This window comes from Bos taurus, chromosome 25, assembly GCF_002263795.3.
Source record: "Bos taurus isolate L1 Dominette 01449 registration number 42190680 breed Hereford chromosome 25, ARS-UCD2.0, whole genome shotgun sequence".
Lineage (NCBI taxonomy): Eukaryota > Metazoa > Chordata > Mammalia > Artiodactyla > Bovidae > Bos > Bos taurus.
The window spans coordinates 8552950-8570595 of record NC_037352.1 but is presented as its reverse complement, the minus strand read 5'-3'; the positions used below and the strand labels follow the sequence as shown (position 1 = coordinate 8570595).

Sequence of the window (17646 nt, the reverse complement as noted above, 5' to 3'; positions counted from 1 at the left end):
TGATTCACAGGATGGTGAGAAGAGCAGATGTTCAGTAATTAAATGTTTGCCTGTCACAGGTCATAAAATCTTATTTCTGATAATCATTCTTCTTACGGGCAAGGCCCCCAGTTTAAATTCTTTGAGGGAAGGGGGAAAAGTTTCTCTTGAGCCCATGGGATCTCGAATGCCTTCAGCTCAAAATAATTCACATGCCAAATTGGCGTATCTGGGGGAGGGATAAATTAGGAGCTTGGGATTAGCAGATACAAACTACTGTATATAAAACATAAATGACAAGTCCTACTGTATAGCCCAGGGAACTGCGTTCAACATCTTGTAATAAACTATAATGGAAAAGAATATGTATATATGACGAATCACTTTGCTGTATACCAGAAGCTCACACAATATTGTAAATCAACTCCAGTTCAATAAAAAAAAATTTTTTAAAGAATGGAAAAATTCAGGACCAGACAGCTTCACTGGTAAATTTTACCAGTTTAAAGAAGAATTAACACCAATCCTTCTCAAACTCTTCAGAAAAATAGAGAGTAAGGAAACACTTCCTAACTTATTCTATGAAGCCAGTATTTTTCCTTGATAATAAAGTAAACAAAGATATCACAAGGGAAAGAAAATGATGGGCCAATGTCTTGTTGCTTTGGGTCTTCCCAGGTGGCTCAGTGGTAAAAAAAAAACCTGCCTGCAGGAGGTTAAATGCAGGAGATGCGAGACGTGGGTTTGGTCCCTGGTTTGGGAAGATCCCCTGGAGTGGGAAATGGCACCCCACTCTAGTATTCTTGCCTGATAAATTCCATGGGCAGAGGAGCCTGGCGAGCTACAGTCCACAGGGTCACAAAGAGTCAAACAGGACTGAGCGACTGAGCACAAGCTCATCGTTGCTTTGTACTGTTGGGTTAGTTTCTCCTGCACAGCAGAGTGAATCCCCTCTTCCCAGGATTTCCTTCCCATTTAGGTCACCACAGAGCATGGAGCAGAGTTCCCTGTGCTCTGTAGTAGGTTCTCATTAGTCATCTGTTTCATCCATAGTACTGTACATATGTCAATCCCAATCCATCCCACCCTCCGCATCCTCCCTTGGTGTCCGTAGATTTGTTCTCTACATCTTTTTAAAATATTGATGCAAAAATCCTCACCAAGATACTAGCAACCCAAATCAAGCAGGAGCATATAAAAAGAATAAGATGTCATGACCAAATGAGATTTATCCCAAGAATGTGTAGGTGATTAAACATATGAAAATAAGTTGATGTAACACACAGCATAAACAGAGTGAAAAAAATAACCACATGATCAAAGTGGGACATCTTGGGGAGGACTATTGTGAACAGACAATCTCAGCCAGTCAGGGAAGATGAGGGGAGCATGGACAGTGAGCCATTACAGAGGCTCAGGAGCCGTACTGGACATGGGTATGCCCAGGAAGCTAATGGTTAGTATGGAATCCAGCTCAAGAAACCTTCACGGAGCCTGGCATTATGCCTGGGATGGGTTGCTGTTGTTTTAGTTGCTACCTTGTGCCTGACTCTCTTGTGACTCCATGGACTGTAGCCTCCAGGATCAAATGTCCATGGGATTTCCCAGGCAAGAATACTGGAATGTGTTGCCGTTTCCTTCTCCAGGGGGTTTTCCCAACCCAGGGACTGAATCTGTGTCTCCGCCATTGATAGGCAGATTCTTTACCACTGAGCCACCAGGGAAGCCCCTGGCATGTGTTAGGCCCTCAATAAGTACTGCCTGCCTGCATGCATGAATAGATGAATGATGGCTAGAGAATGAGTAAATGATAACATAGAATCATTGTAAGGGAAGAAAAATGACTGTCCCTCTACCATTCTAGGTTCTTGGTTGAGACCTCCACTCCCCATTAAAAAAAAAAAAAGACAGATTAACAGGAGAAAAACATGTATACCTCCTGTATATATGGGAGATATCCAGGAAAACCGAGGAACTCCCTAAAATAGCCCAAACCACCAGCTTAAATTTTATCTTCAGCTGAAGTCGTAAGAAAGATGCAGGGCGGTGAGGGTTGGGGATGTGTGGCAGGAGGGAAGGAAGGTTCTAGGAGGTGACCAAGAAAAGCAAGTAAGCAAGGGTATGGTCGTGATGCAGATTTCAGTCACTGCCTTCTCCACTGATAAGAGTTTTAGAGATTTAGTCATTGTCCTCTTCCAGGTTACAGAGAGGAAGACACCCTTATAAATGTAAGATTTTTGCTTCTTCCAAAAAGGTTAACTTGGACTCAGTTTCCAGTTTCTCCTGTGTCTGCTGTATCTTAAAAAAAAAATAACCAGCCCCCCAAAAATCCATATGCCAGAGAGGCATATTTGGGGATGGCAAATTCTGCTCCCCTTCATCATCTTCTTTTGGAATGTACTGGAAGGAATTGTAAATGGAGTCCAGGGATGGGAGTGATTGATGAGGATCTCAGAAAATGTCACTGTAAAACTGATGAATGAGCTAACGTCATGCATTAACTCCAGCTCAACTAGCATTTCCCGGCTTCTCCCTGTGTCCCTACCACTAGGCCAGTCTCTCTAAAATGCCATCCAGCGGGCATCTATTGCACACCCAGCTGGGCCCTATGCTGGGCTCCAGGGAACAGTGGGGAACAAGACAGACTCTGTTTCTGACTTCCTGGAGCTCCCAGACAACTGGAAGGTGTGATTAAGCAGAAAGAAAGCACAGAAATGAATGGGTTTCTTCTGTCCTGCGGTGATGCGTGCCGATGTTTGACTCCTGACACGAGGCAGAGGATGGCTGACTCTTCTTTCTCCTCCTGCTCTCTCTCTCTGTCTCTGCAGTTTCAGAGACCTCACGACTATTCCCCGCCCTTTCGATTTGGCACGGTGCCCAATGGCAGTACGGAGAGAAACATCCGGAACAACTACCCCTACATGCACCAGTACATGACCAAATTTAACCAGAAGGGAGTCGAGGACGCCTTGGTCAGCTTGAAAACAGGGTAAGGATGGTTTTTCTTTTGCTCTGCAGGCCTGCCTGTCCACGCCCACGCGCCTTACAGACAATGACTGCGCGCCTCGGTGCTTGTCTGTTTCCCCATTGTAATTTCTCAAGAGCTGGAGGTCAAGGAGGCCCCCCGCTGAGGGCTGTTTTTTGTTAATCTGATGAGAGTCCAAGCCTTCCTTCCGAGTTGTATTAAGCAAAAAGCAAATCCAGGACACTTTGAAATGCAGAGAACCAGTGGGATCTCTTAAACTGATAAAGAAGTTGGACCAACTCAGTGGGATTATTTTAGCCATAGGAAGATCTAAGGAGATGGAATTTATATAAAGTGGTGAAAACAAAGTGCTATCAATTTTTATCTGATTTTAGGTAGGAGTTTATGAGGTGTAGCCTTCTGTAGATGAGTGTCACATTGAGGAAGGAGAAAGGAAATATGGAGAGAAAAGCAGTGAGAACTCAGTCTCTCTAGAGGAACAGTGAACATTCTCGTCTACCTGTTGGCATGGTGGAAGTTAGCAGATGCGAAATAACTGAGGCTGTAAACAGAAGACCTGTTTTATGACCTCAGACAGTTAATCAATCACCCTCAGTCTCATATGTGAAGTGGGAATGATGATAAGACCTAATTCTTAGGGGTTTTATGAGGATTAAGAGGAAATTTACTGTAAAGCATTTCAGATAGTGCCTGGCACTGAAACGGGACCTAATTGCTAGTGTTATTTGGTGTAAAGGTTAAATTCTATTCTGTGGACTCTTCAACTTTTTGAAAAGTCAGGGATGTGTGAAATGTGTTTTTGAAAGGGTTCCATTAAAAATAATTTTGCTTTAAATGGTGGGATTGTTTAAAGAGGAAATTTTTGCTTATCCAGAAAATTAACTTACATGTACCCTCTCAGCTCTCAGGATTTCTGACAAGTAAAATCGGCTGCAGTGTATTCTCCTTGCAGATTAACACACAGCCTCTTTCTCTTGGCTGTTCTGCCAGGCATTGAGAAGGTCTTGCTGCTGCTTTTTTTCCCGTGGGGCGGAGGGACCCCTCTGCATCATGCCCGGATTTCTGCATCATTTCCAGGAGCTGAGGCCAATGGCATTTTGTCTTGCAGTCTCCTTAGGATCTGTTGGTATCTCAACAGGGGCTGGGAGAGCATTTATTTAGAAGTCGAGCCTGTTACTTATCCAAAACTCATTCACACACTGCTCATGACTTTTTAAAAACTTACTGAAAGGCATAACAAAAATTCAGAAAACGTACAAGTGTTAAATATGCAGCTCCATGACTTTGTTCAACTGACCTAACCACCCAGATCCTTCAGCTCTCCCATCTCCCACCTCCTCTCCCTCCTCCAGTCGGTAACTTTTCTTGCCTGTTCACTCAGTGCCAGCCCCTGTATGCCAGCTGTTGTCCCGGACTACAGTACTTTTCAAGGCACTGTCCTGTAAGATTAGAAATGTTTTCTTAATTTTTTGCACTTGTTTGTTTTTTATGCATTATTTGCACAAAAAGTATTATAAACCTATTACAGTATAGTACTATATAGCCAATTGAGTTAGCTGGGGACTAAGCTAACTTTGCTGGACTTACAAACAAGTTGGATTTGATGAACTCGCTCTCGGAATGGAACTTGTTCGTATGTAGGGGACTTACTGTACTGTCTTCCATCTACCATCCTCACTTCTAAAACCGCAGGTTCTTTTGCCCTGTTATTCTAACATATAACGAAATCACGTTTTCTTTTTGGATTGCCCTTTTTCTGGCTCACCATTCTGTTAGCGGGGTCACTGCATGTCTTTCTGGTTCTTTCATTCTCGTTGCTACGCAGAATGTTTGGTGTGGGGACACACCACACCGCGCACATCTCTTCTAACCGCGATGGACGTGGGGGTGGTGTTCCACGTGGGGCTATTGTGAGTCAAGCTCCTTAGGGCTTTTTCCTACACGTCTTTTGTTGCACAAGCGAATACATTTTCCTTGTTATATACCTAACAGTGGAATTGCCAAACTATAGAATGTGGGATGTTCACTTTCGGTAGATATCAGAAAAGACAGATTTTTGATGACTTTCCAGCTTAGCCACAGGCGTGAGTTTTTATTTGTTTCCACTGTGGTATTTTCATCAATATATTCTGTTATTCTGAACAGACCATGAGGATAAATGTGAGGACAATAGTTAGGAATAATGGTTGAAGGCTGACTGGTCTTCTCTTCATCTATCTGTCACCCAGAGGACAAAACAGGTTTTTTTTCTTTTTTTTCAATTTTTTTAAAATAACGCAAACAAAAAAGAGTAGAGATATACAAACCATCCCTGGTCATAAATTGTACGAATTGTTCTCGGGAAGCCATATAATGATTATAACATCCATCTTAGCAAACTTGGGCAGATGGTGGGTTTATTCTACGTTCAATCTCCAGAGAGGAGAATGCATGACATTGTTACTTTAAACGCAGAAACTAGAGCTAAAGTGGTGTGTCTTTTTTTTTTTTTTTTTAAAGAAATAACTACACACTCTGTTATAGGTGAGGGCACTCCTCCTTATACTTGGAGATTCTGTCTCAGTGGAGTTGATATTAGGGGAAATCACTTATATGTTTAACAGGCTTCTCAGATAATTATTTAAATCAAATTTTGAATAGACAGTTCATTTACACAATTCAAAAATAAAAAATTAAACAGTGGAGAGCCTTCCTTCCACACTGTGCCTTTTTTGCCTAGTACCCTCTGCGCATGCGTGCTAAGTTGCTTTAGTCGTGTGACTCTTTGCGACCCCATGGACTGTAACCCACCAGGCTCCTCTGTCCATGGGATTCCCCAGGCAAGAATACTGGAGTGGGTTACGATTTCCTCCTCCAGGGGATCTTCCTGACCCATGGATCAAACCCGCATCTCCTGCATTGGCAGGCACGTTCTTAACCGCTATACCGTCACCCGGGAAGCCCCAGTACCCTACGAAGTAATCGCCTTTACTGCTTTTCCTGTGTATCCTTCCAGATCTTTCTCTATCAAAGCATAAACAGCTGCAGAGATTTTTTTATTTTACAGATTTATAGTCTTTTTCATTGTGTGAGTGTACCATATGGTATTTCATCAGTCCCCTACTGATGGATATTTAGGATATCATTTTTTGTTGTTGTTGCAAACAATACTGCAGTGAATATTCTTACATGTGCGTCACATCCATTGTAGGAGAAATTTCTTGGATTGCTGGGTGAAAGACTACACACATAGCTGTGATTTTGACAAACATTGACAAATTTCCCTCCCAAGGAAATTCACCTTTACCCACTGCTGTATAAACGTACCTGTGTCCCCAAAGTCTTTGTCAACACAGCGTGTCATCAGTCTTTGAAAAGTTTGCAAAGATAATAGGTAAAACATGTGCCAACATTTAAATGTGCACCATTTTTATTATCCGTAATTTTTTTTTTGCCAAATGTAATTAAAAGCCTTCTGCAACTACTTTTTTGAAAGCATTCATTATTTTTTTTCTCTTGTTTTGATGATCTTTTCTTATTAATTTATCTATTAGAGAAATGAGCCCTTTATTTGTGGTGTGATTACAAATGTTTGTCCCAGTTTTCTGTTGTTGTTACTTTATCTTTTGAGCCTGCAGATAATTTTTTTTTCCCCTGTGGAGATTTATATTTTGTATAGTCACACTCATCAGTCTTTTTTTTTCCATCACTGATTTTGAGTTGTAATTCAAAACTCCTTTTCACTCAGATATAAAATAGTTTTATCCTCTTCTATTTTGGTTGCATTTTTAATATTTGGAATTTTTCTTGGTCTAAAGTATGAGAGGACCTTCCCTGGCAGCTCAGATGGTAAACATACTACGTGCAATGCAGGAGACCTGGGTTCAATCCCTGGGTCAGGAAGATCCCCTGGAGAAGGGAGGTGGGCATCCACTCTAGTATTCTTTCCTGGAGAATTCCATGGACAGAGGAGCCTGGCAGGCTGCAGTCCATGGGGTCGCAAAGATGACTCCTCAGATGATTATGAGAACTAAATTTGAGAACTGCCATCACCAAACTGCACCAAGGTCTGACAGCCTCTGTGTTGATCATGTCTGCTCATCCCATCGTGAGACTTCTGTCTTTCAGGTGTCCACTTCACCACACTGAATTGCCTTTTCCCTTTCCCATCCCATTTTATTTTTAAATTTTTCATTTTGAAATACATTACTTTAAAATCAGATCAGATCAGTCGCTCAGTCATGTCCGACTCTTTGCGACCCCATGAATCGCAGCACGCCAGGCCTCCCTGTCCATCACCAACCCCCGGAGTTCACTGAGACTCACGTCCATCGAGTCAGTGATGCCATCCAGCCATCTCATCCTCTGTCAGGAACTGTATTATGAAATTATTTTATAAGAGTAAATATCATGAGGATATACAGTTTAAGGAATAATAAACTCATTTAATTATAATAATAATAAAATAAACCCCAGCTTTGAAAAAATAGACATTCCCTTCCTTCACTATGTATAGCATCTCTAGAAGTTTCTCTTCTCAAAAGGTACAGGGAGGTACCCTACGTGCTTCTGGATTGTTGGATTTCAAGATATTCCCTTTATGCTACCCCCAGTATGCTAAAATCCAGTGAGGCTTGGCTTAGAAAACCCAGAGCAAGTAGCTCAGCTGTTGGGTCCCACCCCTCCACTCACAAGTCTCGGTGACATCTGTGCTTTAGTGATTATAAGTACATATACAGCAGGGTCAATAAAACAGGGAGGCTCCTTTATGAATTGTAACTTACTAGAAGAGTCTGAAACACAAGAGGGACTTTGGATTATGGTTAAACAAGAGTCCCAGCTCAGTCTGAGTCTGGGCTCTATCGTTAGCTAGCTGTGACCTTGGACAAGTCATGTCACCTCAATTTCCCCATCTATTTCAAGCCACCTCAATTTCAAGTCATGAGCCTCAATTTCCCCATCTAAAGAGTAAAAGGGCTGGATTCTTCAGTCTCTGAAATAATTCTGAGATTCTTTTACTTGTGTCAGCACTTGAACACTTCTTTAGCACTTTCCAAAATGCAAAATCCAGACAAACCACAATTATAAACGGCTGTCAGTTTTGCAGAAAAGATTTAGAATAACTCTCCACAGCTGGATGTCTCCAACCCTGGCCAGGGAATGAACTCTACCTAAATCAAATGTGTGTCTGTGTTAGTCACTCAGTCGTGTCCGACTCTTTGCAATCCCATGGACTGTAGCCCACGAGGCTCCTCTGTCCATGGACTTCTCCAGGCAGGAATACTGGAGTGAGTTGCCATTTGCCTTCTCCAGGGGATCTTCCCAACCCAGGGATCGAATCCGGATCTCTTGCATTGCAGGCACATTCTTAACTGACTGAGCCACCAGGGAGGCCCACCTGAATCGAATGGTTACTTGTAAAAATGCAAGGTTTTGGACTCAACACAAGACCTTCTCTTTAGTGGTAGAGATTTTGGATTTGCATTTTAACAAGCATCCTGCTGCTCCAAGGTGATTTTGATACAAGGTAAAATCTGAGAACTACTGTTCGCAAGTTCAATAAATACATTATGCACATGAAGAGTACGCCAGCCAATATAAACATGTAGCTTGTCTTCAGAATCCAGAATCACTTTAAGAGTCTTGGGGCACAGAAACTTGAAACTAAGTGGTTGTGTCATTTGAAACTAAGTTTTTTTAAGTGTCATGGTTTATTGAAATTTATAATAAATGGAGATAAAACATCCCAGAAAATATCAAGTAAATCAGTGAGAAAATAAGGTTGATCTGCAAATATTGACAGATGGGGGTTTTCAGGAACAGCTCTGTGATGACATGTGGGGGTCTCCCGAACCAAAGGTGGATGAGCATTTCATGACCCTGGGTTTCCAGGCCAACTGGGTCTGAATCAGTTGTTGTTGTTTAAGCACTAAGTCATGTCCAACTCTTTTGTGACCCCGTAGACAGTAGCCCACCAGGCTCCTCTATCCTTGGAACTCTCCAGGCAAGAATACTGGAATGGGTTGCCATTTTCTCCTCTGGGATCTTCCCAACCCACACCCGTGTTTCCTGCATTGGCAGGCAGATTCTTTACTCCTGAGCCACCTGGGAAGCCCACCTGAATCAGTAGGGATGCTAATAAAAATGTGAATTCCTGAGCCCCACTAAGCCAACAGAACCTGAGTCTCTGGAATTTGGAGATTCAAATTCCGGATCTGCATTTGAATTCCAGATCCCGTGCTTGGGAATCTGCATGCTTCAACAAGTTCTTCAGGTGACTGTGGTGTACAATAATCAAATGCGGGGCCCGTGTGCTTTAGAAGAGGGAACTGAAGCTGAAACGAGTGGAGACAGATTTAGATGTATAAACGCTCAGTCATCAGAAGCCAATGTTCTCCAAGCGGTTTTGGCAAGTAGGCAAAATTGCAAGCATAGCACTTACGCCAGATTTAAATTAAACAATCTACGTTCTTACGACTCTGAGGAGCCTAATATTTGAAGACATAGTGGGATGGTTTATGTGTTCTTATCTTAACTGACTTTCATGTCCAATTATGCGTATATAAATTTATGGAGAAGTCCCAGTTTCCTTTAGAAGCATCAGTCAGGCCTCCTCCCCAGTCCCTTTGCTGATCTCATTTCCAGTCCGACAGTGTTGGGAAGCAGACACGCATCTTTTGGCTTCTCTTACATTGAGGAGTTTGGAAGAAGAATTGGAAAGGCCCAAACTGTGCTCAGTGATGTGTCCGTATACTAAAAGGCGCAGGGTGGCCACATCTCTTTGCAAGTGTCAGCAGCATTTTTATAGGAAAGGTGAACACTTCCTCCCTGTGCTAGGGCCAGCACCTCCAAGCCTGTGGGGGTCAGGAGCCCCTGTTTTTATTGGCACTGCTGGTGACTCAGATACACACAGTCCCTGGGCTTTGCAAGGTTAATTCATTGAGTACTGAGAACTGCTGTTCTGTCTGGAGTGGACAGGACCGAGAGGAGGAAGGGTTCAGAAAGAACAGAGGCATGGAGGAATACACATTTAGGTTTGGGAGAGGTAAGCTGAAAGTGCCTTTAGGACAACATCATGATATTTCATCTTTGCATTGATTGAAACCTAGCCATCTGTGAGATGCAGCTCCAAGTACTTCACGTGCATAATCTTGTTTCATCCTCAGAAGATGCCAGTGAGCTGGGTACCATTACTACCATTACTCAGAGGTACTATTTTTCCTCTGAGCTGGACACTATTATTGCTATGAACTGGTACTCTTACTGCTATGAGCTGGGTACTGTTATTGCTGTGAGCTTGGTACTCTTACTGCTATGAGCTGAGTACTATTATTCCTATGAGTTGGGTACTTAAAAAGATGAAGAACCTAAGGCTCTACGAGGTTAACGAATTACCCAACAGGCTAGTTAACTCAGTACTTCACACTGTAGAGTTATTGACTGTAGGAGTTAGGCTTGCTTCCCAACTTGTCAATGCCAGCGAGGCAATTGGATATGAGATTGGAGTTCAAAGGAAAATTGAAGACCAAAGTTCTGTATTATATTATTGTGGAGGAAGAAATGTACCTCCTTTCTAGATTCTTGTGGCTAATCTAAGAATTAAATTGACATGAGACAGATTAACAGGAGAAAGTCAAACAGAAGTTTAATAACATGTAAACCCTGATGCTGGGAAAGATTGAGGGTGGGAGGAGAAGGGGACGACAGAGGATGAGATGGTTGGATGGCATCATTGGCTCAATGGACATGAGTTTGAGTAAACTCTAGGAGATGGTGATGGATAGGGAGGCCCTGGCATGCTGCGGTCCATGGGGTCACAAAGAGTTGAACACAACTGAGCAACTGAACTGAACTGAACTGAAACCTTGGAGAGACCCGGGAAAACTGAGTAACTCACCAAAATGGCCAAAGACTCACCTTAAATACCATTTTCAACTAAAGACAAAAGAAGGTGTTGAGGGTAGTGGTTTGAAACTTCAAAGGGTAGGAAGGCAATTGCCATGGAGATGAAAAAGCAAATGTTTGATAAATAAATGTTTGCTGGGCCAGCAGAGTCAACAGAGTACACTCTCACCTCTAGGCCCAGCCTTGAATTTCCCTGACCACACTTGGCCCATGTCCTCTGCAGACGTCTCTGCTGATAGCTATAATCTGGGGACAGGTCCTCCGTCTTTCTTTTAGGCATTTAGGAGGAATGTCAAAGTTTCTTCCTGAGTCTTTTGGGCCTTGATTGTTTCAGCTTGAAATGATCTACATGCCAAAGAGATATTTTGGAGTGGTAAATTTTGCTCCCCTACAATATGTATTGTAAGTAAAATACTGGAGAAGACTCTTGAGAGTCCTTTGGACAGCAAGGAGATCAAACCAGTCAGTCCTAGAGGAAATCAGCCCTGAATACTCACTGGAAGAACTCATGCTGAAGCTGAAGCTCCAATACTTTGGCCACCAGATACTAAGAGCAGATTCACTGGTAAAGACCCTGATGCTGAGAAGGACTGAGGGCAGGAGGAGTGGGTGCAACAGCGGATGAGATGGTTGGGTGGCATCACCGACTTAATGGACATGAATTTGGGCAAACTCCCAGAGATGGTGAGAGACGGGGAGGCCTGGCGTGCTGCAACCCATGGGGTCACAAAGAGTCCGATGCAACTTAGTGACTGAACAACAGCAACAACACAATATGTATATGTACATATATTTAATATGATGTATAACATGCAGATACTATATAACATATATGTGTCAGTTGGCAATCTGAGAGTTGATAAGGTCCCAGCATCCTCCTTTCCATCTCAGAAGAAACTGGTCCAGGGATGCTCAAATTGCCAGGGCAAAAGTAGACCAGGAAGGCATGAGTATCCTCAGTGATGCTGAGTTGCCATGCAGAGCGAGTTCTTTCAAGGGTGTCACCTGAGCACATTTTATCAGCTATATTTTACCAGTCAAGCAGAATCCCACTCAGAGGGTTCCTTCCAGCTGCTGAGTTTGAAAACAGGCATAGATCTCAGGGTTTGGTGAGCTGTTCTCCTAAATGAAACAGCACAGTCTCCAGAGAAAATCGGATCGACAGTGACCTGGTTTCTGAGGTCCACCCCCACACGGCAAATAAAGCTCAAAAATAATTGCTACCACATCAGAGAGTTAGCAATTTTACCCTTAATAAAAACTCAAGAAAGCAGAGAAATCTTTTTTGTTCTTGAAATCATTTCTTGTTAAACTCCATTAAAACTATATTAAGGGATGTTCATAACCACCCATAAAGTATTAAAAATTTTTTAAATGGGGGAAGAGTTGAATAAAATGGGATCTGAATTCTGTAAATTCAGAGAAGAGAAAGAGGCAGAAATGAGACTGAAATGAAATACATCAAACATTATGAGAGATATTGTAGTTGATGAAGATTGTGGGCTTTCCATCCTCTTTTACTTAACACATTTTTCTGCAACAAAAGTGTTACTGTAGTAAGAAGGAAACCGTGTTTTTCTGAACATAATTCTTCAGTTCTTCTTACATTTCCTTCAGGGATTTGTCCACATGTTCATAGTTTACACATACTGAACCGGTGTCCTTACAAACCTGTTTGGCTTTTCTCGGTTAAATCTATACAGTTTTGTTGGACAATTATCACATTTAATGAGTAGGTGCTATTTCACTGAGTTAGAAGAAGATTAATTAATTTAACTTTTATTGCTGTGTGTTTTCATCATGCACTGTCTGGCACTGGAGGGCCCTCCAAGAACACAGTTGTTTCAGAAAGCTGGCTGATGCTGTTACTGTACCAGTTTGTTCAAACTGTCATCCTACATCATGTCTCAGACTTCTGTGCTGTGAACAACATTGTTTTTCTTTGCTCTAAGGTGCTTTCATCTTTTGGACAACAAGTCCTGTAATTCCTCATAGTGGTCTTTTTGCTCGGGCTTCTACATAACTCAGAGCTTAATTTATGATCTTCCGTTAGCAACTGTAGAGAGCTTACGGCGTAAATATCTGCTTTCTGACTTTCCCTAAGGCCTTACCTGCTTTTCCATCTCAGAATTCAGTTCACTCAAATTGATTTCTCCATATGCTGAAAACTTCTTCTACTGCAGTTTGAATAACCTGCCTGAATTGTTTTGGAAACCAAATGAGGTATTTCCAACTAAAGGATATTATTTACCTGTGTGCCAGGTACTGTTCTGAATGCATTGCCTGAAGTGTCTTATTTAAACCCTGGGAGGCAACAATGATCATGATTTGCATTTACAATCGAGGAAGTAGGCACCGGGAAGGTTAAAGAGCTTGTCTGTGGTCACACTTGCTCCAGAGCCCACGGTTTGAGTCATGACTTAAAACACTAAATATGAACATTTCTAGAACAGTGCACAATTAGCCTGTTTGTGATTTCTCACTGTTATAAAAACCCAGAACTAATTTTGTCCATGCTTTAAAGTGTCTCTTCCTCTCTTTGAAAGTGTTAGTGCTGCTTTTAAAATGGTCAATATTTCTCCTTCCATTGAAATGGAGAAAAGAAATGAGCTCACAGAGAAAAGCCAACTGAGCAAAGGATACGTTCCTTATATTGGGAGCTACGTAGTTAGGAAATTCTTCCTGGGGCGACTGAATGAGCAGGAGCTTCCTGGCAGATTCCATCTTGTCTCCTTAGGGATCACCTCTCCTGATTGGTCGCCAAATTCACACAGTTGAGTTGCCAAACTCAAACTTCAGATAGGACATCTCATTTCACCCTCATTCAACTCTGCCAATCAGGAGTTCTCTCCATTTTACGGAAGGTGAAACTGAGGCTCAAGGAGCAGAAGCAACTTGTCCAAAAGTTAAGTGAGTGACAGAGCTGGCCCTCAGACTCAGCCCAGCATCTCTTTCTGTCCTTGATGTCTGCCTCTCTGCTTGTCCCGACAAGTGAACGATTCCGGGAAATGCTGGCACTTTTGTCATGAGGCATGAGGTCTAGGACCAGAGAAGCTGATGCTCCTGCCCATCAGGGGCTCAGATTTGGAAAATCTCGGTGGTGTGCCTCGTCTCTCTCCACTGTGAAAATTGTGAACCAGCTCCCACTGACCTGGCGCTAAAATGGTCCCCATGTTGACGCATCAGCCCTGTGTGTCCTCTTGCTCTTTCTGGCAGGAGTAGGAGGACGTGTGAGTTTTCCAGCTGCCAGGTTAGCTCTTAGCACAGGTCGGAAGATGCTGTCCACACCCCGTGGTGAGTGCCTGGGGCCCAGACAGTGGCCTTTGCCCTCCTTCCATTGAGAGAAATGCAGGTTGAGGAGCAATAGAAACTCCAGCACCACTCCTCGGGTTTCCCTATGGTGCCAGTTCCCTAGCACTGCCGTAATAAATAACCACAAACTTGGAGGCTTGAAACAACAGAAATGTAATCTCTTCCAGCTCTTGAGTCCGCAAGTCTAAAAGCCAAGCGTCAGCAAGGCCACACTCCCTCCAAAGACCCTGGGGGAGAACTGTCCTTGTCTCTTCTCATTTCTGGCGGCTCTTGGCTTGGGCAGCATCATTCAGATCTCTGCTTCTGTCTCCATGTGACCTGGTTCCTCCATGCGACCTCCATGTGTCTCCTCTTTTTATGAGGGATGCTTCTAAGTCATCGGATTTAGGGCCCACCTAAACCCAGGATGATTTTGTCTGGAGAGCCTTAACTAATTACATCTGCAAAGACCCAGCTTCCCAATAAGATTGCATTCTGAGGTTCTGATGGATGTGAATTTTAGGGAGGGACACTATTCAACCCACCACACTCACCTGGGCACCACTGTGGTTTTCCCAACAGCATCCTCTGACAGGTGTCTGATGTGAGCACTGCCACAGAAGGCTCTCACCTGGGGTCTGGGGTCTGCGGGGGAGGCCTCCATCCAGTATGTGCTTGGGAGTGTCACCCCGATGATGCTCAGTGGACAAGGATGCAATACGGGTTCTTGCATGTAAATTACCCCACCCCTGGGCGATGCAATCATTGTGTTGGCTAGTTTCCATCCCTGCTTCCTCATCTCAAATGCTTAGTTGTTCTCTCTCTGTGCCAGACGCTCTTATAAGCACTTACCTATAATTCTTCGTTTAATTTCACAGCCGCCCCATGAGGGTTGACATATCCAGCATCTGCACTGGGTACACAGAGAAACGATCGTCAGGCATGGGAGGGGGAGAAATGTTTCCTGACTCTTCTAGTTGTTTCCTGGCTGGTTGAAGAATTAAATTGACATGAGACAGGTTAGCGGGAGAAAGTCAAACAAAATTTTAATAATGTGTACGTGGGAGAGACCCAGGAGAACTGGCTAACTCACCCAAAGGGCCCAAGCCTCACCTTAAATACCATCCTCAGCTAAAGACAAAAGAGGATGTTGGAGGTGGGAGGGTTGGAGCTTCCCAGGAGAGGAAGGCAAATGACATGGAGATGGAAAAGCAGATGTTTGGTGAATAAATTTGCCGGACCTTGGAGACGGTGGGACATACCGATCTTTAACCCCCGTTCTGTCTCCCCAAACAGAGTAAACCCATGTTCTTTGCAGACAGCTCTGTTGGTAGCTCTATTCTGGGAACAAGCCCTTCATCTAAATTCTTCAGGCAGTTAAGGAGGAGGTAAAAAGAAACATTTCCTGAGTCTCTTGTTTCTTAAAAATAATCAGCCTAACTTAGTCCTCATGCCAAAGAGACACCATTTGGGATGGCAAATTTGGCTCCCCTGTACTGCATGTGGGCTTCCCAAGTGGCTTAGAGGTAAAGACTCTGCCTTCAGTGCAGGAGACGCAGGTTCAATCCCTGGGTCAGGAAGATTGCCTGGAGAAGGACATGGCAACCCACTCTTAATTTTTAAGGAAATTTAAACAACCTGTATGAGCCTTTTCCCCACATCTTCCAAATCCTGGAGGAAATAGATACCCACTCCAGTGTTCTTGCCTGGGAAATCCCATGGACAGGGGAGCCTGGCAAGCTATAGTCCATAGGGTCGCAGAGAGTCGGACACGACTGAGTGAATGAGCATGTATGCACACACTGCCACACGAAGCTTAAGTCTTGCTGGTGAGCTTCAGAGATGGGATTTGAAGTGACTACCATCTCTGCTGTTAATCACTATGCTCTGTCACTTCTCACAAAAGAAGATATTCTTGCTGGTAAAAAATGCAGATAAATAAGCATCCATTTGACTGTGTCCTAATTCCAAATCACCCCCACTCCCTGCAGGTAAGCAGCGTGCTCTCTTTGATATACATGCCATTTCTCCCAGACCATTGTCAGATGCATTTGCAAATATTTATGTGTTCACATATAATTATAAAATTTTATTCTGTGGGGTGCTTTCAAACTCTATGAAGTAAGGCACAGTTTGGTTTTTCAATTAATAATGTGTTTTGAAGTGCCTTCCATGTCCATAGGTGTCTTTTGCCTTCATTCTCTTCGATGGCTGGAAAGAATTCCACGGTTTGCATATAGCACAGTTTATTATATTAGTTCCCTCTGGGGGGCTCTTGGTAATATGGTCATGTTAAAATCCACGATGAGGTATCTGTGCGCTTCAGCAAGTCATCCTCTAGGAATGATCTCAAGAAGTATGACTTCTGGGTCAGAGTATTTATACTTTCTAGAAAAGGTTAGTCTTATTCAGCTGATTGACTGACTTATGTATTTTCTGAATGACCCCATGATTCAGAGCATCAACCTTGAGTTGAGAAATACCTAGCTTCATTTTCGTACTCTGCTAATTACCAGCTGTGTGACTTCTGGAAATTTAAATAACCTCTCTGAACCTATTTCCTACATCTTCCAAATCCTGGAGGAAATAGCTACCCACTCCAGTATTCTTGCCTGGAAAATCCCATGGGCAGAGGTACCTGGTGGGCTACAGTCCATGGAATCACAAAGAGTCAGACAGGATTGACACACACATTCAGAACTCCTTTGAGGATTGAATGAATTGACTTAGGGAAAATTCCCGGCGCTGTATCAGACGCATAATAGGGTTTCATTGATTCTTTCCCCAGTCTCTCACTGTCATATATTTTCTGGCCTTTGAGAATCCCTGTCTTTCAGTCCTGGTATGTGACAAGTTCAGCAGGATCACCGTCTCTACCAGGAGTGTGTGGTGCTGCTTAAGAGCCAAGCATCCTGGATTCGAATTCCCTCTCTGCTGACGGTCAGCTGTGGGACTTTAGACAAGCTAATTAACTTCCTAGACCTCAGGGTTTTTGTTTATAAAATAATGCTAACTACAATTCCTTCACCTAGGAACCATGACTTAGGAACTTGCACTTAGAACCGTTGTAAGGATTCAATGAGACAGGCAGGCAGAGAGCAGTGTCTGGCACACAGCAAACATTCAGGAAAAGTCTGTAACAGAAAGCATTCTTTGTAGTATGAGCATTTTAAATAATGTGCTGTGCACCATGGAACTTTTGCAGTAGTTGGGTTACTCTGATCCCGACCCTTGAAGAATATCTACTAAGAAACTCCATAAAAGATTGACATGTCAGCAGGAATCAATACTTTTCCTGGGTCAGAGCATGAGCAGTAGCATGAAGAAGGAATAGCATTTGCATAGCGCCTTATAATCCCTCAAGCAAATTTACCTCCATTCCTTCCTTCAATCAGAGTACAACTACTGGTAGAGATTGTTTTCCTTCTGGTCAGACGGGGAAGTCAAGGCTTAGGGCTGAGCACAGACTCACCCAACACCCCACAGCAGCGCTTCTCTGACTCCAT

At 43.2% G+C, this 17646-nt stretch overlaps 1 protein-coding gene across 2 annotated transcripts in view; it reads left to right on the top strand.

The window, feature by feature from the left end:
* The window catches only part of GRIN2A (glutamate ionotropic receptor NMDA type subunit 2A), a 449565-nt gene that overhangs the window by 366306 nt on the left and 65613 nt on the right, over positions 1-17646 (top strand). For both annotated transcript variants that reach the window (XR_009492825.1, XM_059881544.1), the window contains exon 10: positions 2808-2968. Coding sequence is in view for 1 of the 2 variants with exons in the window: in XM_059881544.1 (XP_059737527.1) it covers positions 2808-2968 (161 nt within the window). In the remaining variant the exon portion in view is untranslated. The remainder of the gene's footprint in view (positions 1-2807; positions 2969-17646) is intronic.